This window comes from Caretta caretta, chromosome 27, assembly GCF_965140235.1.
Source record: "Caretta caretta isolate rCarCar2 chromosome 27, rCarCar1.hap1, whole genome shotgun sequence".
Lineage (NCBI taxonomy): Eukaryota > Metazoa > Chordata > Testudines > Cheloniidae > Caretta > Caretta caretta.
Genome location: NC_134232.1, coordinates 13,248,301 through 13,273,328, shown reverse-complemented (window position 1 = coordinate 13,273,328; position 25,028 = coordinate 13,248,301). Strand labels below are relative to the sequence as shown.

Below are 25,028 nucleotides of genomic sequence, written 5' to 3'. Positions count from 1 at the left end.
ACCCTGCTCACCTGGGTGTGTTTGCCAAACAAGGAATGACACTGAAGGACTAAAAGCAACATGCAGATGGACACAGGCGCAGTCTGCAAGGAGATGCTGGGCATGCATGGAGCAGCAGCTGGCTGCGTCATGGGGTTGTTATTCAGTCAAAGGTTAAGGATCTGCTGCAGCAATGTGGCTATGCGTCACCTGGCAATGGTGCAGAGCTGCCTGTGGGATCACAAAGGAACTGGCAGGTGGGCCTCTCCCTAGATGGAACGATTTCCTTTCTATAGGTCTAACTATTGACCTACCCGCCCACCCCCATGCACATCCCTCTATCCCTCATGCACTCATCACTGTGATATCTGGGCACTTACACAGGTATCTGAAGCAAAAATTCAGTCTGAACAATTGCCTTCTCCACTTTCCCTTTGGTTGTGGCATTATTACATCAGCTGGGTCTGCGAACGTGCCTGGCATTTTGTGGTTCTTGTTGTTATCCTTTAGTCCCATGGCTCAGCTCCAGGGAATTATACACTGGACCTTTGCTCCCAACATAGTTATTACAAGAAGACTTTGGCAGAGAAGGAAATGTCTTGTCTGTCTTTCTGAAGGCAGGACAATCTGGGTTTGTTCTGTCTGCTAGCGGAATGGATTTCCATGGCAAGGTGGCCTCTTGATGTGTCCACCCTGCTCCCAGAGCACTGCCCTCAGCTGATGAGATTTGAAGACAGGCTGAGAGTCAATGAAACCAGAGGCAGAGGAGGTCAATGGAGAAGATGTTGCACCAACCAGGGGCCAGGCTGAAGGAAGGCATAGTGTGTGCTAGCTGAGTGTGGCTTATTCATTATGGTAGACTTCTTGCTTATTGTATTAATTGTCCTGGGGTCCAATGCCAGGCAAGCCCTCACAGCACTTGTGAAGGTTATGGTTGTTATGCCCATGGTTTACACCCAGAGAGAAGCTAGCTTAAAAACATAAAAGACTCTTGCTGAAAGGTTGCAACGTAACACCACTTCATTGCTTAGAATTCAGAACAATAACACAAAAGGGACCCAAAACAGAAAGAGACAAAGCAGGCTACTCTTGAAAGCAGAGCGGTACAGCTCACCCCACTGTTCTGTAGACTGGCTATTTGATGACTGACTAATCTTAGTCTTCCTCCAAGCAGGACCAAGAAAACCCTCTGAAATTTGAAGTGACAGCTTACAATTTTAACACAGTTTTAAACACACTTCAATGGTACTGTTATCCCTTTGAGCAGAATGAGGTTTTGCAGGGTTGCTTCCATTAGGATGAGAAATTGGTAGTATAAGCCTGGTCTCCTCTTGGTGTAATTTACTTATAAAAAACGTACACAAAGTCCTGTTTCCCTGAACACAATAGAACAAACAGCAGCAGGCGGTTTCCTAGCTCAGACATCCCCAAGTCTGCCCCTCCAGCAATCTCGGTGCCCAAGAAGCTCTGTCTTTCTGCTTCCTCTCAAGGGCACGCTCAGAACTCCTTGTCCATGACTTTCTGCCTCCAGTACGTGCCGATTGCATCCAATATGCTAGTGGCTGTGTTTGCAACTTTGGAAACCCTGCAGTTCACATGGCTTAGCTCTGACCTAGTCTTTGGGCAGTCGGCTCCGTTGTTTGCCACTCTCTTTGCTACATAAAGGGGCTTGATTGCGCCTTCTGTTGATCCTGAAAGAGAGTGCTCGACCACCCACTGGCTTTAATGCGATCTGGTTGTTTTTGGATCCAAGACTCCGCTGAGAGCAGCTATTAGCACCTTCCAGCCTCGCACCAACTCCAACGCTTGGCAGAGGGAGGACAGTCTTGTGGTTAAAGCACAGCACAGGCACTCAGGAAACCTGCGTTCATTTCTGGGCTCTGCCCTAGATTTCTTGCGTGACCCTGGTCAAGCCACTTATGGGCTGATTTTCAGAAGTTCTCAGCATTCACCAATGCCCTTGAAGTCTGTGGGAGATGCAAGTACTCAGCACCTTTGAGAATGAGGCCAGTAGTTCTGAGCCCGAGTTCCCCATCTGTACAATGGCGAAAAACAACATTTCTTTTCTCCCACCCTTTGTCAGACTTCTGTGGACAGAGCACTAGGCTGGGACTCAGGTTACCTGGGACTCAGGAGACTCCCAGCCCTCCACTGGCCTGCTGGGTGACCTTGAATAAGTCATTTCCCTGCCCTGTGCCTCACTTTCCCCATCTCTAAAATGGTGATAATGACAACGACCTCCTTTGCAAAGTGCTTGGAGATCTATGGATGAAAAGTGCTGCATAGGAGCTAGGTACAGTATTATCATTATTATGTAGGGCAGGGACTGTCTCTCACTGTGTGTCTCTGCACACCCAGCCTACAGGCCCTCTAGGTGCTACCATAACCCCACCAATAAATAATAAATAGTGGTGAGATGAGGGAATGAGGTGGAAAACCAAGAGAGAAAAGTTTCACGAGATGGAATGGAGTGAGTCCTCAAAGGGCCCCTAAAACAAGGAAGGAATGTTGAACTGAAACCCCTGAAAATAAAATCCTGGCTACCTGGCTTTGAGGAAATAAAATACCTACATTATTTTAGTTATTTATGTTGCAGGAGTGGCCAGGAGCCCCAGTCACAGACCAGTACCCTATTGTGCTAGGTGCTGTACAAACACAGACGAAAAAGACAGTCCCCTGCTGCCCCCAAAGAGTTTACAATGTAAAGATACATTATATGAATCTAAAGCTATGTCTACTCTACACTACAGATTTCTGCCACGGTAGCTATGTCAGTCAAGGGTGTTAAAGAGGTGTGAGCCTTCCCGGCGTGTGCTCCAAATGTGGACGCAGTTATACCAGCAATCCTGTGCTTTTCCCAATATAGGTTTCAGAGTAACAGCCGTGTTAGTCTGTATTCGCAAAAAGAAAAGGAGTACTTGTGGCACCTTAGAGATGCATCCGATGAAGTGAGCTGTAGCTCACGAAAGCTCATGCTCAAATAAATTGGTTAGTCTCTAAGGTGCCACAAGTCCTCCTTTTCTTTTTCCCAATATAGCTTGTTTCATTCAGTGGTGGTGAAATAAACTACCAGTAAAAGCATCCACACTAGGAGCACCTTACTGATATGGTATACCTAAATACAGATTATCGGTTGGGAAACTTTCCTTTCTTTATTCTAAGAGCAGCTATATCAACACCAATCTGAAGCCAATTAAAGCCACCATCCATCTTGGTCTTTCCTGACTTCCCCACTTTAGAAAGGGTTGAAAGCAGATCTCCATAGCTGAATGGGAAAATAAGGAAGCATACAAAGCCTATTCTCTGTACCTTACAACAACTCCCCTGATCTTCAGGGTTACTCTGGATTGCTCTTATAACAGATCTTTTTTTTTTTTAAAGAAATGTTTAACCACCTAACCCTCTGCTATCTCTGCCTCCAGTCCTCTTTCAAATCATTCGAGGAGAGGTAGCTAAAATCTCCGCCTAATCCATTTGCCAGTATACAGGGGCCAGATACCTGGGTAGATCTCTGAGAAAAGAGGTGTTGAGTTGATTCTGCTAAAATGAATCCCGCAGCTACTGCCTGAGTGCTTTGCTTCTCCCAAAACGAATGGGCTTTTCCCTCCCTGGCTGCATGGAGACTCTCTCGCTCGGTCGCTCCAGGCGGAGTTTTCAATCCCCTGAGGACGGATATCATTCTCCGGCGAGGAAAAATCCACCGCTTTCTCTCTCTCTCACACACACACACAGAGTCTCAGACAGATACGCACACACCCCCAGCATCTGGGCACCCGCTTGCTTCCCTCTAGCATCTGTAGCTTTGCCTGCAATTTCTTTATAGAACAGTGCTGAGCCGGAAGGCTATTTTTTATTACGTCTCTTTTTTTTTTTTTTGCACATCTGGCTGCACCTTACAGCCCCCCCCCCCCCCCCAATGCGCTGGAATAGAGACCTATTTCCAAAGATCAGGATCCCCCAGCCCGCTTCCAGTTCAGAGAGGGGTACCGTAAAAGCAGGAGCTGCTGTGATGCCTGCTTTTGAAGAAATCGTAGCTGGTTTCTCTCTCTTTCTGTCTCTTTCCCCTCTCCAGTTCCAGGACTTTGAGTAGACGCAGAAAGACGCAACTGACTAAAGGTGAGTCAATTTCACTTTACGCGGTTAATGCAATAAGGTAGGAGATGAGGCTTAGGGGGTGCCTCAGACATGCTCAAGCCAAGGAGGAAAGAAAGAATGAGACAACGTTAGATTGGGTCAGGGGAAAAGCCAGATTCTGCTCTGAGTTGCAGGGGTGTAAATCCGGAGTGACTTCACTAACTTCCTATTTACACTGATCAGAATCCGGCCCTGTGATCAGTCATCTGGCAGAACCCCCTAAAGATCTTATTTCACGTGTTGGTATAAAAGGTAAAGCCAAAGAATTAGGTAGGAACCTGCTTGCCTGCTTTGACCTTCTCAGAAGGGTTTGAATATGAGAGGGGACGGGACGGGGGAGGGGGAGACAGGGAGAAGCATGTTTCAAATCAAAAGCGAAAGGTAAAAAAAAAGAGAAGCGGGGGGGGGGGAAGTCTGCTGATTGACGCAAACAAATAGCTGGACTCGGGGGAAGGGAAAAGTTGCGAGTGTGAAGTTTATATCAGCTGCTCCCCGAGTCTCAGTATTCAGAAATGAGATGAAATCTTAGATTACCCAAGAGAGGGGAGCTGAGTGTTGTATGCCCATCCAGACCCGTGGAGGTGCAATTTTAAACATAGCCCAGGTTAACCTGGATTTGCTTTCTCCTCACTGCAGGCAGGGAAGGTTTTTGCTCTGCTGCCCTAACTTTCATTGAGGTGGGGGGAATCCCGTCCATACATTGTCAGGGTTTCTTTCCCCCAGAGCTTCAAGACTCCTCTGTCGTAGGCGCGGAGCAGATCTGTCGCCCTCTTCTGGTGATGGGGAAAATGGCAAGGTCTTTCCTGAGGAGCTGGCTGGGGAATAGTCAGGGAAGATGAGAGAGTAATTTTCCCCTTGTAATTTCGTTGAAAGGTTGAAAAACCCAGCAAAATCCCCAGCTCACAGAGCTGCGGTGATTTATTCCGGCCCCCCTACCTATGCTAGACCCTCTGAGTACAGAAACACAAGCCCTGCCCGAGAGAATTTGCAGTCTTTTTGTCTCCCTGTCTCCAGAGTAAACGGCCTTGTCAGGGCGCTGTCCCCCGTCAGCTGCATCGTCCATCGAGGCTGCCCACTCCCCCAGTCCTGCTCCATGCGCCGCCGTTGTGTTTTCAGTCTGACTTTAGATGGTAAGTCCCTGGAGGAGCCTCGACTTTCTGCTCCGTGCACATCTAAGGGGGTAATAAATGCGGCTGATCAGATGGTAGGAGTGGGACAGTTTCTTTCTCTCTCCTGTTAGTGGGATTGTCTGCTGGCAAAGATCAGTTTGCTTGAAAGGCGGGAGATGGTGGGGACACACACACACACAACTTCCCTGGTCCATCTCAGAAAATTCAAGAGCAAACTGCCTGATAAAATACATACAGGAGTATTGTTCCCCTTATCCTGCAGCAGCGTTTCTGATCTGCAAGGTGATTTCCACTGAGTATCACTGGGTGGCTGTAGAAAAGCAATCTTCTTCCTGGAAGGCAGTGGAATATTAAGGAAGCAGATATTGCAGTTATATTTGTTTTAAATTAGATAATTCTTTCTTTCTTTCTTTCTTTCTTTCTTTCTTTCTTTCTTTCTTTCTTTCTTTCTTTCTTTCTTTCTCAGACAGAGCAGGGTTAATGCAACAGGGATGCATGTGTATTACACTACCCCTTTCTGCCTGTTTTCACTGCTCCCAAAGGGTCTGGGGGGTTTTGGCTTCATTTGAACACACTGGGCAGATTGGGGATTTCAGGAATAATTCACAGGTGCACCTCACTGCTGCAGGGCTTGCTGCTGGAAGTGCAGCGATATGCTTTGCAACTCACTGGAATATATTTCTTGCTTGGTCTTCCTGCTCTGTCTGGCTGAAGGTATCTGTGCTTTGTCTGGCCCCAGCTAAAATACCCCACTGGGTGGCATCTCCATCTTCTCCCGAAGAAGGCTGGATGTGTCCCCTTCTGAGCCTGTCAATGGTCCTCTGACCACTCGAATGATGCTGAATGCTCCTGTCCCATGCAAACCTAGGAATGAGGGCCAAAGTTAGAGAGGAAGGATGGTGCAGTGGTTCAGATGTTAGCCTAGGACTTTGAAAATCTGCATGCAAGTCCTTGCTCTGCCACAGACTTTCTGTGTGACCTTGGGCAGGTCACTTAGCTTCTATTGGCCTCCATTCTCCCTCTGCAGAATGCAGATAATAGCCCTGCCCTACCTCACAGGGATGTGATGAGACTAAATACATGAAAGATTGTGAGGTGCTGAGACACCATGGTAATGAGGGCCAGAGAAGGCTCTCAGATGCTGTTCCTAGGTTGTTTGGCCAGTCCCAGAGAAGAGGGAGTGGCAGTCATATCATCAGAGAGAATTAAATAGCAACTGGCTAAGTAAGAACTAATATGTCAAGAGATGAGTTTTCAATACACATATTTAAAAACACCTGATTCTGCTTCGTGGCCTCCATTACTGCAAATGGTGCGGGTGCCTTTCTTCAGGGGAGCTGCCATTTTACAGAGGTTTCCCAGCAGGAGCCCCATAAAGCTGCATTGGGAGAACCAAACCCCTCCAAATGGCATGTCTGTGGGGGATGATAATCAACATGCAGGTTTCAGATTCACATTTAAATGTACAGTAACTCCTCACTTAAAGTTGCCCCGGTTAACATTGTTTCATTATTAGTTTGCTGATCTATTACAGAACATACTCATTTAAAGTTGCACAATGTTCCGTTATAAGGTTGTTTGGCTTACCGTGCTCTGCTCACCGGGCACTCCTGCCGGAGAGTGGGGTCGGGGTGCGGGGGCTTGCCCCGTTCCACCCGCCCAGTGTTCCAGATGGCGAGCGGGCACGCCCCCCACCCCGCTCCCTGGCTGGGATGCCAGGTGGGCGGAGACGGACAAGCCCCCACACCCCGACCCCACTCCATGGCAAGAGTGCCGGGCGGGCGGAGCCGGGCAAGCCCCGTGCCCTGACCCTGCTACACCCCTGCCTCAGCCAAGCTTCACAATCATCATTTATGTGTACAGTATTGTTTGTTTAAAGTTATTTAAAACTTACACTGTATATGTATATAATGTCTTTTGTCTGGCAAAAAAAATTTCCCTTGAACCTAACCCCACATTTACATTAATTCTTATAGGGAAATTGGATTCGCTTAACAGTGTTTCACTTAAAGTAACATTTTTCAGGAACATAACTACAATGTTATGCGAGGAGTTACTGCATAAGCTGAGAACTGGCGTGGGGTGTGGATGGAAGATACCTAAGTGTTGCCAGTTGATTATTAATCACCATCTCTGCAATCAGGAGGCATTGTACATCCACATAGTGCTGTTTCCTTTAAGGTTGCAGGAATGAAAACTGCGATGAAGTTTTCATTGATCATTGCTTAAAAAAAATCATGCAAGCAAAAAACAATGAAGTAGCATAAAGGTGCATGCAAGTGCTGAATGTCTGCCGCCTACTTTGAGATCCCTTGGGATAAGCTACTCTATAATATTTAGACATTTACATTTCATAGGAGTTTAGAGCTGAGTTGACAGCCCTGGAGACTAGTCATCCAAAGAACAGGAGAAGTCCAGGCAGAGAGTCTGCAAACTTCCACACATGGCCCCATTACTGAGCTGATGAACTCATCATGTCTATATAATACTTAATCCTGCCTCATTGCAGGGGGCTGGATTAGATAACCTATTGAGGTCCCTTCCAGTGCTACATTTCTATGATTCTCTGATGGAAGGACCAGCAACACTGACAATTCTGATGATGGGGTTTGCTGTATAGACAGCTCTCCAGGCAGAAATTGAGTCGAGAACCCCAACTGGAACAATTCACCAAAGACTGTGGTGGATTCTCCATCACTGGCAATTTTTAAATCAAGACTGGAAGTTTTGCTAAAAGATCTGCTCTCATTCTAACAGGAATTATTCTGGGGGAGTTTTCCGACCTGTGTTATACAGGAGATCAGATTAGATGATCACAGTGCTCCTGTCTGGCCTTAGAATCTCTGAATCTCTACAGTGAAGGGAGTTGTTTGCACAGCCCATTAGTTCCTTGGCGTCCCTCCTGAGGCTGCCAATAAGGGGCCAGTTGCGGTGCTGGTTTTCGTAATGGGGATCCTCTTCCCAACGGGAACTGAGCTTGGAACACCAAGCTGCTTTTGCACGAATCTCTGAGGAGGCAGCAGGGGTTAAGAATCCTCAGTCACTACCAAGCTGGGCTGGATTTGAACCAGTGAACTTCTCTATAGCCCAATCCTGGTTCACTGAGCCATCCAGTACCCTGATAACAGCATGATAACCATAAACTGCTTGGATAGATTCTGTATCTTTTTGGGGAGCCACGCTGCAATTAGCCCTCAATGCGGAAGCAAGTGGAGAGAGGGAGCAGAGCTTCCTGCGAAGTGTGCAGGGGAGTGAGGGCACTTCATTGGTTCATGGCAGGGCTAATCATGAAGAATAAAGGGTGGGAAGGAATGACGTGAGAGTACAGGGCTGGCATCTGGTCTGCAACCTTTCAGGGATCAGAGATACCGTATGTCCCTCACCCCTCCACAAGGCCCTGTCTCCTCTGGAAGTTCCAGATGGATTCTGGTTAATCAGCCAGAATTCTTCCAAGAGTTCTTTAGTAACATGTCTCTTCCTCAGCCCCAACCCAATACAGCAGGTGGCTTAGAAGCACACCTTGGGTCCTTATCGCACAGGGTAATTTCTCAGCCTTAACACTGCCACTGTCCGCACAAATTCCTTGCTGAATACATCCCTGTCTGTAGCATTTTGTTCCAGCTTGGAAGTCTGGTTTCCATTTGTCTACATGTTTTTGCAGACCGGGTTTCCTCTTGCCATTCTGCTGCTGTAGTTTTTAGCAAAACCTCTGTAAAAGGCAGCCAGCTATGGGAGCAGCAGGGCACAGATCTTGCGGGGCCTGTATCTGGAAGAGATCAACTCACCAGGCAGCCCACATCAGCTTTTCAAAGCATGCCACACCCCCTGCTCCTGGGGCACCCCACCCAATTCAGTGACTATGTGGGCACCCTTTCGTGTATGTTCCTTTAATCATGGGAAGAACCAGGCAAGTTGCTGTCAGGCTAAAAATATGAGGGCTCTTTCTGTGCAGAGTAGAGGCTGGTGTTGACAGGCTGGTAACACACCCGCAGATTTCACAGAGCGACCCTTATCTGCCTTATCCACCCTAGGAACATATTGCAAGCTCTGCTCAAGCAAGTTTCCTTTTTCTGTTTTTGTTTCTCCCTTGCTGACGTTCTTCCCTTCTGGAATAAAGAGCTGGATGGAGAATGCGATTACAGCCCTTCGTGGGGCCACCCAAACTTGGTGACACAGCGGGATGTATTGGCCAAAAGCCAGCCTTCCCAGTGTGTGAACCAGCTGGGTTGGGGTCAATGGCAATCTGGAAGCTAACTTTTGCTAGGACCAGGATCAAAAGCAATGCACCCACCAAAATATTTGCTTATGCTTGCATCTTCCTGGAGAGATGAATGGAAATTGCTTGTTTGAGTTTGTTGGCATTAAAAACCTTGGAAAGGTCAGCTGCAAGCCCCCACAGCAGGGTGATAGCAACCCTGTAGATGAATCTTTGTATCCCCAAATCAATCTGTAAGAGACCACATAATTAAAGAGCAACAGACAAATCCTGGACAAGTCTGGGGGCCAATTTTGCTTCTGTCTCAAGTATTTCTGCATTCTGGTCCCCTTGTTGTCTCTATTAAGAGGATGTTTGCCTGAACACAGGATTTTGCCCCTGCTGCTGCTGCTTATTCTCCACCAGGAGTCCCAGGGTGAAATCCTGACCCCACTGAAGCCAATGGCAAAAATCACATTGATTTCAGTGCGGTCAGGGTTTTACTCCTGTCTTTGGCTCAGGCTTAATCCTGTAAATTCTTTGTAGCACAGGCAGCTTGCAAAGAGGAGATGTGCATCCACTGAGCTGTGCAAATGTACTCAGCAGGGGGTTAATCCTACCTTGGTGAGGTTTTGCCATTGATTTCAATGGGAAGCATCATCAGCCCCTGTGTGCGTATGCATTCAGTCACCATTGTAGTCTGACCCAAAGTTTGGTATATATAATTGTAATTTGAGGATTAACAGATTCTTGTCCCAAGATCAGGCCCAGTAAGATTATTGTAAAATTATCATCTAGTTTGGGAACCCCGATGTGCACAGGTGCAGCACTCACACTATAGGAACTCTCTTTATATATAAATATACGATTTATTAGTACTTTAGCAAAGTTATACACACACACAAACGCAACAAAGCAGATAGAGATAAGACAGAAAGTACATTTGGACGGCCATACTTACACCCTGGAATGTTAACCATTATCTTTCTCATCACCGTCATCGTCCTCATCGTCCCCGGTGGCCATCCTTCTGGCCCCTCCCAAGGTCTACATCTCTCCAGCCTATCTGCTGCCCCTGGGATGTTACTTTTATTGTAGGTTATGCTGACGCTGCCAAGTCCAATGCATATTCAATAGAGGTCCTTATTTGTATTTCCTCCCCTTAAATTGTCCGTTTTTTATAGGTTAGTACAGGGGTCTCAAACACGCAGCCCGTGGAGTTATTGCTGCGGCCCACCAAGCTCCCTGTGCCCCCCCACCCCCGAGTTATTTCTTGCAGCCGCCAAGCTCCCCTCCCCCACCATCCCCCTTCCCCCCCAGCGCACTGTGTCCCTGCTCCTCTGCCTACCTCGAGGCGCTTCCCTCTGCCAAACAGCTGTTTGGCGGTGCTTAGCGCTTTCTAGGAGGGGAGGGGAGGAGCAGGGAGCCGCACGCTCAGGGGAGGAGGCGGAGAAGAGGTGGGGCAGGAGCAGGGATTTGGGGAAGGGGTTGGAATAGGGGGAAGGAGAGGGCGGAGTTGGAGTGGGGACTTTGGGGAAAGGGTTGGAATGGGGGCGGGGAAGGGGTGGGAAGAGGCAGGGCAGGGGCGGGGCCTCATGGAAGGGGTGGAGTGGGGGCAGGGCCAGGGGCAGTGGGCCCTCGGGCCAATGTACTAGTCCTCATGTGGCCCTCATGGTGATTTGAGTTTGAGATCCCTGGGTTAGTATAGGTATGATGTTACCCTGTTAGCATACACGTCAACTGGCTGTCATGGCACCTTTGCCGTTGGAGGTTTTGTCCTGAACCTTCCGGATGCTGGTGTCAGCGATGTTCTATGTGTGGCTGATGTCAGTATTCTGGACAAAATTTCCCCTCTGGCATGCCACTTTCAGTTCCCTATAAAACTTATGAGTTACTTAAGTTTATCTATACCAAAGGTTATAGGCCCCAAGCCTCACACTATCTACTAAAGCCAAATCTTACGGGATAAAAAGCCTGTAGGTTCCTTGCCTTACTACTAAATATAATAAAGCAGAATAACAAAGCAATGAATATAATACAGGTAAGCTGGCCCACGGGGCTACGCCATACAGTACAGTGGAAAGCACTATGCATGTAGGTTCACTAGACTCAGAAGAGGGTGTGCCGGGGGAGCAGACACTGCCTGGGGCAATGGTGTTGAGCCTTTATCCGTATTATGGAAATGAGAAATGCAATAGCCATTTTTGGCCAAAAAACTGGTGATCTTCCTAGGGCCAGGAAGGAGTACAGCTCAGGAGCACTGGCCTTTCAGGGAGGTGAACAGCCCTGATTCTCCTAACCTGCCTCTCTCTGCTCCCAGGCATCACCGTCGTTTCCACAGCAACCTGCTGGGATGTCCCAGTTCTGACCTGGTTCAGTGGATAGGGCATGGGACTAGGAGGGCCAGAAGACCTTGGCTTCTAGAGCCAGCTTTTGGTCTTTTGGGGACCAGGACTATTTTTCTGTTGTATGTTTGCACAATGCCTAGCGCAACGGGGTCTGGGCCCCTGACTGGGGCTGCTCAGCACCACGGTAATACACATAAATAATAATAAATATGATCTTGGGCAAGTCGCGTCACTTCTCTGTGCTTCTCTGAGATGGGGATGGGGATACCTGGCTTCCTTTCGTGATGCTCTTGGAGATCTCCAGACAGACGTTTCTGGGTGCGGCTGTTATTCAGGTAAAGTGCTTGGAAATGCTGACCACAGATCAAGGTTTGAGAGCCATTGCCCTACCATACATGCACATGCTACTTTTCCAGGGACTCGAGTTCTGGGCCTGGACACATCTGATGTGTCAAGGACAGATCTCCATGTTGGAAGCCATAATTCATCTGTCGTGTAACAGGAAGGGGTGCTTAGTTACTACAGTGGTGGGTGCTATTATGAGACACCAGCTAGAGAGAATAAAGGCCTGGGATCACATAAAAGCCACGTTATTTCTCCCTGTCTAGCATGTTTTATATTTTCCCCTTGCTATCTCTTACTCAGATACGATGAATCCAGTGGACCGCTTGAGAGAGAGAGACAGCTGATAAGCAAGTGGCCACGTGATTATGCAGACACCCCACCATGCCTCTAGTAGACTGGTACCTCCGCCACTCGGTTACCATGTGGCTGCTGCTCCAGAGCTTTGTCCTGATGACCTTTTGTTTCCATCCGGCCACTACCTTTCCTAAAGGCTGCTACCATGCAGAAGAGGACGGTTATAAAACCTTCCGGTGCAGCAAAGCTCAGCTCACAGAGGTCCCTAAGGACATACCCAACGACACTAACAAGCTCTACCTGGATTTCAACCAGATTGCCTTCCTCCCCGTTGACGCCTTTCGGAACCTGCCGGTCCTGCTGGAGCTCGATCTGTCTCACAATGCCATTGTCAGGATAGAAAGTGGGGCTTTCCGGGGCTTGTCGGAGCACTTGCATTCCCTGGATTTGTCCTCAAACAAGCTGGTGTCGGTCAATAAGGATGTCTTTAGCAATCTGAAGGCCAAGGTCAATCTCTCCAGCAACCCTTGGCTGTGCGACTGCAGGCTCCAGGAGCTGATCAGGACAGTGGACCTGGTTGCTGGGTCCTCTGGGAGCATCGTCTGCGACTCCTCTACTAAGGAGGAGCACATTGGCAAGCCCTTCCTGCAAGTGGTCACAGACATGGACTTCTGCAGTGTTTACAAAAAGACCACGGACATAGCCATGCTGGTCACCATGTTTGGCTGGTTCGCCATGGTGATCTCCTACCTGGTCTACTATGTCCGGCAGAACCAAGAAGACGCCCGTCGGCACCTTGAGTACCTGAAGTCCTTGCCCAGCAAGCAGAGGAAGTCAGAAGAGTCCTCCACCATCAGCACCGTGGTGTGACTGAAAAACCGCTCCCTCCTGCCACAACCCCAGCAAACGTAGGACCCCTGGGGGAGTTCATGGAAAGACCCCTGCTGAGTTTCATGGGTATTCAATCAGCTCCATAGACACACAATGGCCAAAGAGGCTGTTAGTTAACAACAACAACAACATTAGTTTTGCCCTTTGGAAAATAAACAGATGGTTTCAGGAGACCCAGCCCTGCGTGTTCAGAACAAAACAGGAGCAGGGAAGGCTTGGCCTATATCCACAATTCTGCAGAACAAGAGCCAACAGGGCTGTGATCTACAGCAATTAGTGAGGGCTCAGTGAAACCACAGGGGATTTGGGCATCTGTTTATTGTGTTGAATAACAGAGGGAAAAGAAAAGAAACCCAGTGTGTCTCCTCAAGCATACAGTAATTACGCAAATGATTCCCCTTTCAGACGTTAAACTTAATTTTAAAAGAATTTTATATACTTTACAGGACTCCATTAAGGCGTTAAAAAAAATCAGTGGTTCAGACACTCTCTGTCTACTTCCTTCACTCTCAGGAAGGGATGTTTCCAGCAACCCGGCGATGCCCCAAGAAGACACTGCAGAGTCTCAGAGAACAGTGTTGTAGCCTTACTATATAGTCCTCCTGGCTTTTGCGGAATATTGGGAATACTGGGTATCACGTCAAACTAAAGAGATTAAAGCAAATCCCAACTGCTGGAGGGTGGTATGAGCTAACCCCTCATAGGATCTTGAGTTAAAAGTTCTACCCAAAATATCTGCCCCTTCTTCCATCAAAGGGCCAGTAAGGTCAGTGAGAGCTGAAGATGCTCTGCACCTCATAAATTTGGTCCCTAACAGAGATATGAGGCAGAAAGGGATTTTATCATTAGAGATGGATGAGTCTGTTAGGATAAAATAAAATCCATCTCCATGCCCCTAAAATATCCCCCTCTTTTAGAAACAAATCTGAAATGAGCTTTTTGAGGTTCTGAAATGTTTACTTCACTTCTGCTCGCCGGGACTAGAAAAGTCGAAATGCGAGCCATCCTCAGAGTTTTTCCAGCCATAACAACACATGCTGGGATTCTGCTGAGAGAGCCCTTCCCCTGAGATTGTCCATAGACCTGGAGGGTCCCCCCGGGGTCTCAGTCATAGGTAGGATATAAGATATACACATAGCAGGTCCAGCCGCTAGATGGAGGACTCTGTGAATTGGGAAAGTCGTGCTCCAGTGTGTCTCTCCAGCACTGGAACATGCAAAGGAAGGGACACACCTTCTGGCATGAGAGAATCTTCTCATTTGCAGTAAGGGTTCCAAACCAGAGGTGTGACTAGCATTCAATGGCTGAGCCTCAATCTTACTTCCCTGCCCCAACCACATGAACTGATTTATAATGTATTTGGGGGTAGGGCTCTCTGTAGCTTAAACATTTACAAGTCAGCCTGCTTCGGCCCAAACCACTCAGCTGGATCAATATGTAGGACCCTTTGGGTCTCCTACTTTCCCAGTGGATATTGGTCATGGCCAGAAGGCATTGCCTTGAAGTGGGGAGTTTCCTCACCATCTTGTATCTAACTGCCTCCAGAAGAGAGGACTTTGGTCATCATGTTTACTTTAGGACTCACAAGTTTGTCGACCTATCACTGTGACATGTTGGGAGAAAAAAGGATGTGATGGGTTAGAGTGAAGCCACAGCTAAGTTTCTTTCTTCTTCTTCTCTTTCTGTCTCTCTCTCTCCTCTGTTGGCAAGTGGCCTCATCCCTCACCCTCACCAAAAACCCCAACATCTCCTCTCTATGTTTCCAGTATTGGGGCATAGAATCCCCCCAGCCCCATGTTCAGAAACAATATTTGAATATCCAATAATTAGAGAGGGGCCTGAACCACTAAATTTTGGAACTTGATTGAACTATCTCCAAGGTTTGGGGGTGTTTGGATCAGAGGTTTTGGGATGACCTTTGATGGAGGACAGCTGCAAAGTCTGAATCAAGATTCATCTGCTGTTTAAAGAAAGAAAAGCAACTGGAACCAGAATCTTAAAATTTAACAGCTGGATCTACCTCTGGCCCAGGACGAAAAGGCTGCAAAGCTGTTTTGTTTTGTTGCATCCAGTCTAAACGGACTAAAGGTAAATTGCCTGAATCTGTCAAGGTCATCAAAGCTCTTTGAACTCAATCTTTCCTTTGAGTTGAGTGGGTTTTGGATCAGGCCCCAAGTCTGTCTCCTTGCTTGTGTAGTTCTGACAGCAACCAACCATTATATTATATTACTATTAGAGATGATCCTACTGCAGAAAAACATGGATTCAAATCCTAGTGATGAACTGACCTCTCACAACATTTTGGGGGTGTTTAGATGTTAGGTCTAGGTTCAGGCCCCTCCCTGACAAGCATGAGACCAAATTATCCGGAATAATCAAAAACAACATTTGAGTAGCGGGGGAGGGGAAGTTGGTGAAATCTCCAAATGATCTGGAAGAGATTTAGAGGTGGGAAGCAGCGAAAGTTCACTTGGTGCTCATGAGAAAATCTGATGTCCCATGCACAAATGCCCTCAGAGCTGCTCAGATATATTCAGAAGTGCCTACTTTCCAAACATCTGCAGGGTTCCTGCATCATGCACAAACACCTTTTGACTCCGTCTGATGCCACTTTTGTGCATTGAAAGTGAAGATCGTTTAACAAGTTTTCCCTTTACAAATCTATCTGATGTGCTGGAAAATGGAAGGCTGAAAGCAGCTAATTCAATGACCTGGGTTGTCCAGAAGTCCACATTAAAACCAAACGTGAATTAATGAACTGCATATTTCCCCCCCCCCAGCCATCAACCCCCTGTACCCCTGACATCTATGCTCTGTAACAAAAGCCCAGTAGAATTGTGATCTTCTGGGTTGCCAGGTTTAAAACATGGTGGTCAGGGCACGCTCACTGTGTGGGATTATGTCTTGATAACATCTGACCAAACGATGTGCTTAAATAGACAGTTCATGTTCTTACTTTATATGAGAATAAAGTTGACTTTTACTTTGGAGTTTGTGTCCCTCCTCTGAACGGTAGGAAATGTTGTTCTCATGGCAATTATTTCACCTCCCCGGCTCGGCCAGGATTAAAGCAAGACATTTCAATGCTTTTGGTGCAGTGTAGACATAATGCTGGGATCATCCCTAAAGGAGAAGACTTTCCGACCCCCCCCCCCCCAAAATCTGTCATGGATGGGGAGGAAAGTTGTGGGCTGGAGTATCCCTAAAATAGCCCTCGGTAGCTGCCTAAGTGGCTTGACCTTTATTTAGCAGAGAAAGAAATAAGAAGAACCCATGGCTGGAAGCAGAAGCCAAACACATTGAAATTAGAAATAAGACAAATTTGGAACAAACTCTCAAGGGAAATGGTGGATTCTCCATCTCTTGAAAGGCCTTCAGATCAAGACCCGATGCCTTTCTGGAAGATGTTTAGCCAAACATAAGTTATTGGGCTCAATACTGGGTGAAATTCTGTAGCCTGTGTTAGACTAAGTGATCTAATGGTACCTTCTGGCCTTAAACTCTATGAATCTGTGTATCTTACCTCCAATCCTGGTCTCAGCACTTTATCCCTATCAGGATAAAAGCAAAAGGTTCTTATGTTTTAACATCAGTGTCACAGTTTTGGTGACCAGAGGTCATTCCACTACCAACCCTTGAGAGCAAGACATGGTGATGGTGCTGTTTACAGTTGTGATTTCCAGGAAAGAAAAGGCAAGATTTGTTAAATTTGCTTTTGGTGCTATTTCTGTTTTAAAGGAAACAATGAAAATCTGCCTCAGGATGGAAGGAGATTTGGAAGTATGATCTGATCTACTATGGCAACTCCTACATTCCTTTGAGCTTTTCTTCCCAGGGCCACTATCTAACCCCATCCACTTCCTAAGAGGCATTAAAATCCAGTACAGGATTTGCATGTGGCTGGTGAAAAATCCCAGTAAGCAAGCTGTGCAATCACGTCAGACTCTTAAAGGGAATTTTCTCAGTCAGTTCATCTATTTGACATAAATAGTGGAGGAAGTTGGACTGGATTTCTTTATGTCCTCATGGAATCCACTCTGGTTAGAGCCTCTGGGAAGACAAAATCCTGTTGCCCACCTGGAATGTACTTGGTACTGCCCCTATATAGAAAGCTGGGGCAGGAATCTCTAAGCATCCCTTGAAGTTGTTTACTGCCCATGTTTGTAATAACAAATGAGTCACTAATTTTTCGGTGCTCTGGTGACCTGGTGATGGAGATAAGTGGAAACCTTTTCAATTACCTGGTGGTGTGGAAGCCACAGCTGACTTTGTGACCTTAGAATTCACAGCTAATTGGCTTCTTTTTGAAGCTGCTGCTTCAGAGGCATTGTTGACAAAAGAAGGAAAAAAGATGAACAAGTCTACTAAAAGGCCCCGTAGAGATCACAATGATTAACACACCCACAGGATTTCAGGGAGGCTGAACGACAGTCCTTGCTTTTGCCAAATTTTTTTATACACCACTGCATCTTTTGCGACACCATCAGGACCCATGGGCAACTTGCCACGAAGTCAAGAGCAACTCCGTTTACTTGTATATTGACATCATTTTAAGTACCACATATAAAATATATAAAATTATATTTGTTTGCACTTCTATCTTCCTTGGGAGGGCTGAAAAAGAGCTCTGTGGATCACTGTAAAGAATGCCTTTCCCTCTAGAGTGACATTTGCCATGTTTCCCTACCATTTAGCTGTTGTTTAGACAAGTCATAACTTCCTAACTTTTAAAATCTTTCCTCACTCAACCTGATCATTTCTGGGGCTCTTCTCTGAACTCCTTCCATTTTTTTGGGTAAACATTCTATTTGGCACTGAAGTGCCCTAACTGAATACAAAATTGCAGGAACTTTCCCATTTAAAAGCGATCCTCTGAATTAATGCTGCTGTAGGGGGATCTTGTTTTGGGTGTGTGGGATAAACAGTAAGGATAGACAGACAGGCCAGTCAGCCTCACTTCAGTCCCCGGAAAAATCATGGAGCAGGTCCTCAAAGAATCAATCCTGAAGCACTTACATGAGAGGAAAGTGATCAGGAACAGTCAGCATGGATTCACCAAGGGAAGGTCATGCCTGACTAATTTAATCGCCTTCTATGATGAGATTACTGGTTCTGTGGATGAAGGGAAAGCAGTGGATGTATTGTATCTTGACTTTAGCAAAGCTTTTGACACGGTCTCCCACAGTATTCTTGTCAGCAAGTTAAAGAAGTATCGGCTGGATGAATGCACTATAAGGTGGGTAGAAAGTTGGCTAGATTGTCGGGCTTAACGGGTAGTGATCAATGGCTCCATGTCTAGTTGGCAGCCGGTGTCAAGTGGAGTGCCCCAGGGGTCGGTCCTGGGGCCGGTTTTGTTCAATATCTTCATAAATGATCTGGAGGATGGTGTGGATTGCACTCTCAGCAAATTTGCGGATGATACTAAACTGGGAGGAGTGGTAGATACACTGGAGGGCAGGGATAGGATACAGAGGGACCTAGACAAATTGGAGGATTGGGCCAAAAGAAATCTGATGAGGTTCAATAAGGATAAGTGCAGGGTCCTGCACTTAGGACGGAAGAACCCAATGCACAGCTACAGACTAGGGACCGAATGGCTAGGCAGCAGTTCTGCAGAAAAGGACCTAGGGGTGACAGTGGACGAGAAGCTGGATATGAGTCAGCAGTGTGCCCTTGTTGCCAAGAAGGCCAATGGCATTTTGGGATGTATAAGTAGGGGCATAGCGAGCAGATCGAGGGATGTGATCATCCCCCTCTATTCGACATTGGTGAGGCCTCATCTGGAGTACTGTGGCCAGTTTTGGGCCCCACACTACAAGAAGGATGTGGATAAATTGGAAAGAGTCCAGCGAAGGACAACAAAAATGATTAGGGGTCTGGAACACATGACTTATGAGGAGAGGCTGAGGGAACTGGGATTGTTTAGTCTGCAGAAGAAAAGAATGAGGGGGGATTTGATAGCTGCTTTCAACTACCTGAGATTCAGAGAGGATGGTTCTAGACTATTCTCAGTGGTGGAAGAGGACAGGACAAGGAGTAATGGTCTCAAGTTGCAGTGGGGGAGGTTTAGGTTGGATATTAGGAAAAACTTTTTCACTAGGAGGGTGGTGAAACACTGGAATGCGTTGCCTAGGAAGGTGGTGGAATCTCCTTCCTTAGAGGTTTTTAAGGTCAGGCTTGACAAAGCCCTGGCTGGGAAGATTTAATTGGGGATGGGTCCTGCTTCTGAGCAGGGGGTTGGACTAGATGACCTCCTGAGGTCCCTTCCAACCCTGATATTCTATGATATAGAGGAAGCTCGGAAGAACCTGTTACTGTTTAGAGAGAGCTTAGTAGCATTTATACATGGCCAGTGGTTATTCCAGAGTGTATGCTGCTGTACGATTTGAGGCAGGAGCTTCCCCCCCACTCGTTATGTCCAGAGCCAAAGTCAATGGGAGTCTTTTCATCTGCTTCAATGAAATTTGAATCCAGCCCTGCATGCACAATTGACATGGTGTATTTTGGGTCTGAAGGACTGTACAGTGCAGAAAAGTGGACCATGGGTATGTCTACACAACAAAAATCAAAACAACCCAGAGTCTCAGAGCCCGGGTTTGATAGGGCAACACTTTGTCCCCATTCTCTGATACCCCAGAGACTGTTCAGACCCACTTTCTTTTAGAGTTCAGTTTGTATTTTATTCTAAACCCTTCTACTACCACCAGTATAGTGCAACATCACAGTTTTACATCCATGCATCTTTCACCCCCTTTACTAAGGCTCTGGCAGAAAAAGAGATCTCCCTAGGGACACTCTAGACTCAGCTAGCCCTGTCCTCCCCCATAACCCTGCCTTCCTGGTTTTTATCAGGTTAGCCAGCTGAGGCCTAATTAGTTCATTACCTCCCCATCCTCTCCTTCTGATTACCTAATTATTCAATCAGCCCTCACTGAGGGAACTAATTGAGGCTACTCTGATTAGAGGGTGAACCCACCTGTCAGGTCTCAGCACTCTGCTACACCAGGGTAACTGACCTGGGCTCCCAGGGCTTCTGCTACAAGGCTAAGAAGAGCAATGTAGACTTGCGGTGTGCTGGAGCCTGGGTTCTGAAAGCCTGTGACTGGGGTGGGTCTCAGAGCCCAGCTGCTGCCTGAGTGTGAGAATGGCTATGCTGCAATTTTTAACCTCAAAGAGCAAACCTGAGTCAGTTGTTCCAGGCCAGGTTTGGCAACTTGCTTCTGTGGGTTTTTTTTTGCAGTGTAGATTTATTCATATATGGACAGCAGCATTCTCAGTTCCTGCCAGACCTTTGGAAGATAGAGGCCCAAATTCAGAAGATCTGTCCATGTTTTAATAAACCCTCCTTCCATTTATTTAATTTAAAAATAGCAGCTAGAACCCATCCCTGAAGGGATCTAAGGAATTGCTAGGGGGGTATTGTTAGAGCAGCCACGTGTTCTATACAATATTCTTTTGATTAGCTGGCAAACGAAGACATTTTGCTACTTGTCCTTGAGAGCCAGGGTAAAAGAGAGGGGTGTTTAAATACTATTTTTTTTAAAGTGTTGAACAGCTGGGCAAGTACAGCAGCAGGAAGGAAATAAAAGAGGAAGTGGCCCAAAGAAAGCAGAATAGGCAAGTCCGTGTATCCAAACGTGAGTGTGTAGTCACATTCTGTGTGAGAGAGTCTCTGAGCGTATCTGCATAAGTACTGTATGTCTGTCTGTGTCTCCTGAAGTGTGTGCATATGTACTGGTTTCTTGTGTGTGTATGTTGGTGTTGTGCATTCATGTAAAAGCATGTCCATTGGCTTTTTGGGGGTGTCTGTATGAAATGTATACATTTGGTTCTCTGTTCGCATCCCAGAGTATATTGGTATGAGGGGCGCTGCTATCTGCATTGCTTCTGTTTGCATCTCCAACTTGTGTAATGCAGGAGGTCAGATTAGTTGATCATGATGGTACCTTCTGGCTTTTGACTCTCTGTGTAGGTGTTGGGGTTGTACATACAGAACAAGGCTTCCTTATGAGCAGAGAGAGACTTCCTTTGTCTCTATAGCCAGACTGAGCAAAGGGCAGACAGCAATGGTGGTGATGTCAAATCCTCCCTTAGAAAACATTGCCTCTGTCTGTTTCCAATGCCTCCCACAAAGCTGATAACATAACTTTAACATCATAGGCAGGAAAAGCTGGTTAGTTTCCTATGGGGTAGTCCTCATGACATTTAGGGAATGCAAATACCCTTATCATTCACGCTGGTGGAGCCGTGCTCCCTGGCCCCAAAACCCTACCTCCCCTACCTTTCTGGATCATTGTTTGCATTCTGTTTTCTGTTAAGAGGATGGAGCTTTTAGAAATAAAATCACCTAATCCCAGGTTGTCACCTAGTGCTGTGGTAATCCTACCTTAGCTTTGAATTAATGAACACACAGCAGTTTAGTTTCTGCAGACAGGAGACCATGCTCGGGATCAGAATAATTCAGGTCACTTAGAGGTTTGAAATTAGATAGGCAGCTCTTGCTGAAGCAGGGGGTGGGAGGGTGAGCCAGCTAGATCAGCAACATTTGTTTAATTTGTTCTAATTGTAATTGGCCTACAACAACTGGAGTGAATAAATCCTATACCCGGGAGGGGAGGCCATAGTTTAGGGGAATCTCCCATGTGTTAGCACCACACGGTGGCTTGCTTGTTTGTTTATTTTTAGTAGTGCCCTAGCAACTATCACTGCAGTGATGTTGTTCACAGCAGAACTACCGGGCTACAGGAGGGGGGAACGGGGATCCCCATTTTCAAAGGGATTGAGGTGTGTCTTCTGAAGCTGGATGTAAGCGAGCGTTGGACCACAGAGGGGAGCCAGTCTCCGTGACGCTATTCTCCCTCTCTTTGCCTCTAAACATTTATACCATGCTCAGTGCAGTGGGATCTGAACTACCCCCAGACAGACTGTGTGTGTGTGTATGTATGTGTGTATATATATATATATATATATATTTCCTGGCTTCTTTCTTCAATGACTTTGACTTTGCCTCTGAGCCATTCTCCTCTCAGACTGGTTCCCATAGGCACTGGTGGACCCCAGGGAGGCTGCTGTAAGGTTACAGTCATTCATATTCCCCTCTCAGAAAGTGAGCATGCCAGCTATCACCAGCGCTTCCTCTGTACCGTGCATAGCTTTAGCTGTGGCATCTGTTCAGAACTGTTAACTATAGGCCCAGGAAGCCATTTGTTCTCCCCCTTTGCAATTTGTGTACATAGAGGATTCATTTTGGTTTCAGCCGCATGTGCCCAATCCACTGCATGGCATGACTATTGCACCTGATCAGTACATGAAGGATGGAGAAGGAAAATGGGCCAGATCTTTAAAGGTATGTAGGTCCTAAAGATGCAGATAGGCACCTAATGGGACATTCAAAGCTCCTACGTGCCTAATTCACATTGTAATCAATGGGAGTTAGGCACTGACATGCTTCTGAAAATCCCACTAGGCACCAAATTTTAGATGCTTAAATATCTTTTAAAAATCTCCTAATTGAAACAGATTGGGCTGCAACTCTGCTACCCCCATCAAGGGCTGCAGAGAAGTCAGCAGGTGGCGGGAGAAATTGCACCATGCGAAAGAACTGTTCTTCCAAGCTCAGTTGCGTGACTGCTTCCTTTATTTAGACACTCGCCATCTGAGAACCCTCCCCGCTCTGTCAGAGCTCCGGAGAGGGAATTTTGCAGACGAATCTGCAGAACAGCACCATAACCAAAGACACTCATAGGTCCATTTGTTAATAAGTTAATTTTCCTTTAACTTTCCATCAATAAGTGTGGTTTTTTTGTTTGTTTGTTTTTTGGCCCAGTTTCACTTCATTGTTCTTGGCTGCAACCTCTTCCCCCCCCCCCCCACCACTCTAAACAATTCCCTTCTCTCCTTATGGCCTACACCTTTCATATACTCACACATAGTTATAACATGTCCCTTTGGTAGCTCTTTGGCTGAGCAATCCATATTTTATCTTGTTTCTGTTTGATAAGCATTGATTTTTTTTATTTTTTATTTATTTTTTGCTGCAGAGCAGCAGTAAAACAAAGCAGGGGCGTAGTTCAGAGGCCCCTAAGAGGAAGAGATAAGTAGCTAATAAACTGTTGTCTTTACATTACAGGGAAACTTTCATCTCAAGGCCTTTTGCAAACATTAATTCTCATGATATGTGCTTTATAACACTCGTAATCTAAAGCTGAGACTTGTCCAAGAGGTCCATCAATTGCACAGACAGTAAAAGAACACAGGAGTCCTGGTGCACAGTTCCATGCTCTGGCCACTAGACCATATTGTTCTGTGTACCAAAGCATAAACAATTTGTCAAATTTGGTACTGAAGGATGCACAAGGGCAGCAGCCAGGCTAAAGAACACACAGTGTATGTCTGTGCTCCCTCCCTCCTTGGGATTTCATAATTTGGAGGTGTCTACACATAGGAGAAAAACGTCCTTCCTGACCCCTGCAGTGATCAGTCTGCACCCAGTGCAGGGCTGGAAAGACCTTTGGCTGCCAGGAATGGGCAAGCATCTTAAGCTAACACAAGGCATTATACTAGAGCTAATAGTAGAAGAAGGTATTGTTGCTGGTGGACAAATCCATTGTCATCGCTACTGCAGTTTGCAGGTGACCTTTCCCAGTCCCACAAAGGGTCAAACTCATGACTGCGTGTGGAACTACAGCTCCCATTCATGGGAAATTTAGCCTCCTGTATCACATGGCTTGCTCCAGACACAAACATGACGTGACTTGTTTTGACGGCCACACTCCTACAGATGATACGCTCCCAGATGGATAGTGGTTGTGTCCTTTCTTGTCTACACAAGTTAGCCTCTCTGGCACTTTCCTCTGACCTTTCAGGGATCAGCTGTGGAAGGAGGGGGATGTGTGTATGTGAAGGCACCCATCTGCCATCACTGGCCTGCCCCATTTGGTGCTTATGGAGATGGAGACTTAGAGAAGAAAGGTCTATGAGCCACCTTCTCCCTCTCTGGGTCTTCTGGCACCCATAGCAATGGATGGCACAGAATCTTGGACCAACAAGCTATTTGCTGGGTAATTAGCTTTGGAACAACAAGCTCATGGTCAGACACCGTGGACTCTGCAGAGGTGAATTCCCTGTTGGAATTTTCTAGCTAACAACCAGTTTAATTGGGTCTCAAGTGGGGAAGGAGAGGAACCTATTTGACAGACCCCGGTCTCTTTCACTTAATGCAGGGGGTGCTGGTAACTTTCCCCTACTGAAGGTAACACTACTAACCAGTAGGGAATCCTGTGAGCTGCACCTAATCTATTGTTCCAATGCTTAGAACCTTAGCTCATTGTCTCCTGTTGGAAAGCAAATAGACTTGTTTGATTTTTACACTGTCTTCAATAAAAGGGACCCTGTTTTATTCACAGGGCCATTGGTTGTCTATATAAAAGAACAACCGTACTAGCTCATTGATGGAAAAATAAAAGAATCCAGATCCTATAAATGGGATTTATTACCTAGGTTAGGGGTGTTAATAAAAAGATATTTGACTTAAGAACAGTCTCATCCATTTCTCCTTCCCAGTCTCCTGTCCAATACTTCCCATGTCTATTTAACTACTCTGTCCTCTCCTCATCTTTGCAGACAATCACCAAAACTCCCCCCCCCCCCCCCCCCGCAACCCTTAACTCAATTGTGGAGTTTCAAAGGAAATTTGCTAAGTTTCTGAGTCAT

At 46.5% G+C, this 25,028-nt stretch overlaps 1 protein-coding gene and 1 long non-coding RNA gene across 3 annotated transcripts; one reads left to right on the top strand and one right to left on the bottom strand.

The window, feature by feature from the left end:
* Positions 1 to 393: 393 nt before the first annotated feature.
* Positions 394 to 4,051, bottom strand: LOC142070184 (uncharacterized). Of its 2 annotated transcripts, none has more exons than XR_012666186.1 (2): positions 3,967 to 4,051; positions 394 to 2,014 (listed from the first exon to the last, which is right to left on the bottom strand). It is a non-coding gene; the product is annotated as an uncharacterized LOC142070184 (long non-coding RNA). The 2 variants fall into 2 exon arrangements; XR_012666185.1 differs by lacking the exon at positions 3,967 to 4,051 and adding an exon at positions 3,479 to 3,569.
* A 1,092-nt stretch (positions 4,052 to 5,143) lies between these two features.
* LRRC3C (leucine rich repeat containing 3C) lies at positions 5,144 to 16,306 on the top strand. The gene is made up of 2 exons (XM_075123615.1): positions 5,144 to 5,243; positions 12,432 to 16,306. Exon 2 carries the CDS (start codon positions 12,513 to 12,515, stop codon positions 13,293 to 13,295), a length of 783 nt encoding a protein of 260 aa, XP_074979716.1. The 5' UTR covers positions 5,144 to 5,243; positions 12,432 to 12,512; the 3' UTR covers positions 13,296 to 16,306.
* The last annotated feature ends 8,722 nt before the right edge of the window (positions 16,307 to 25,028 follow it).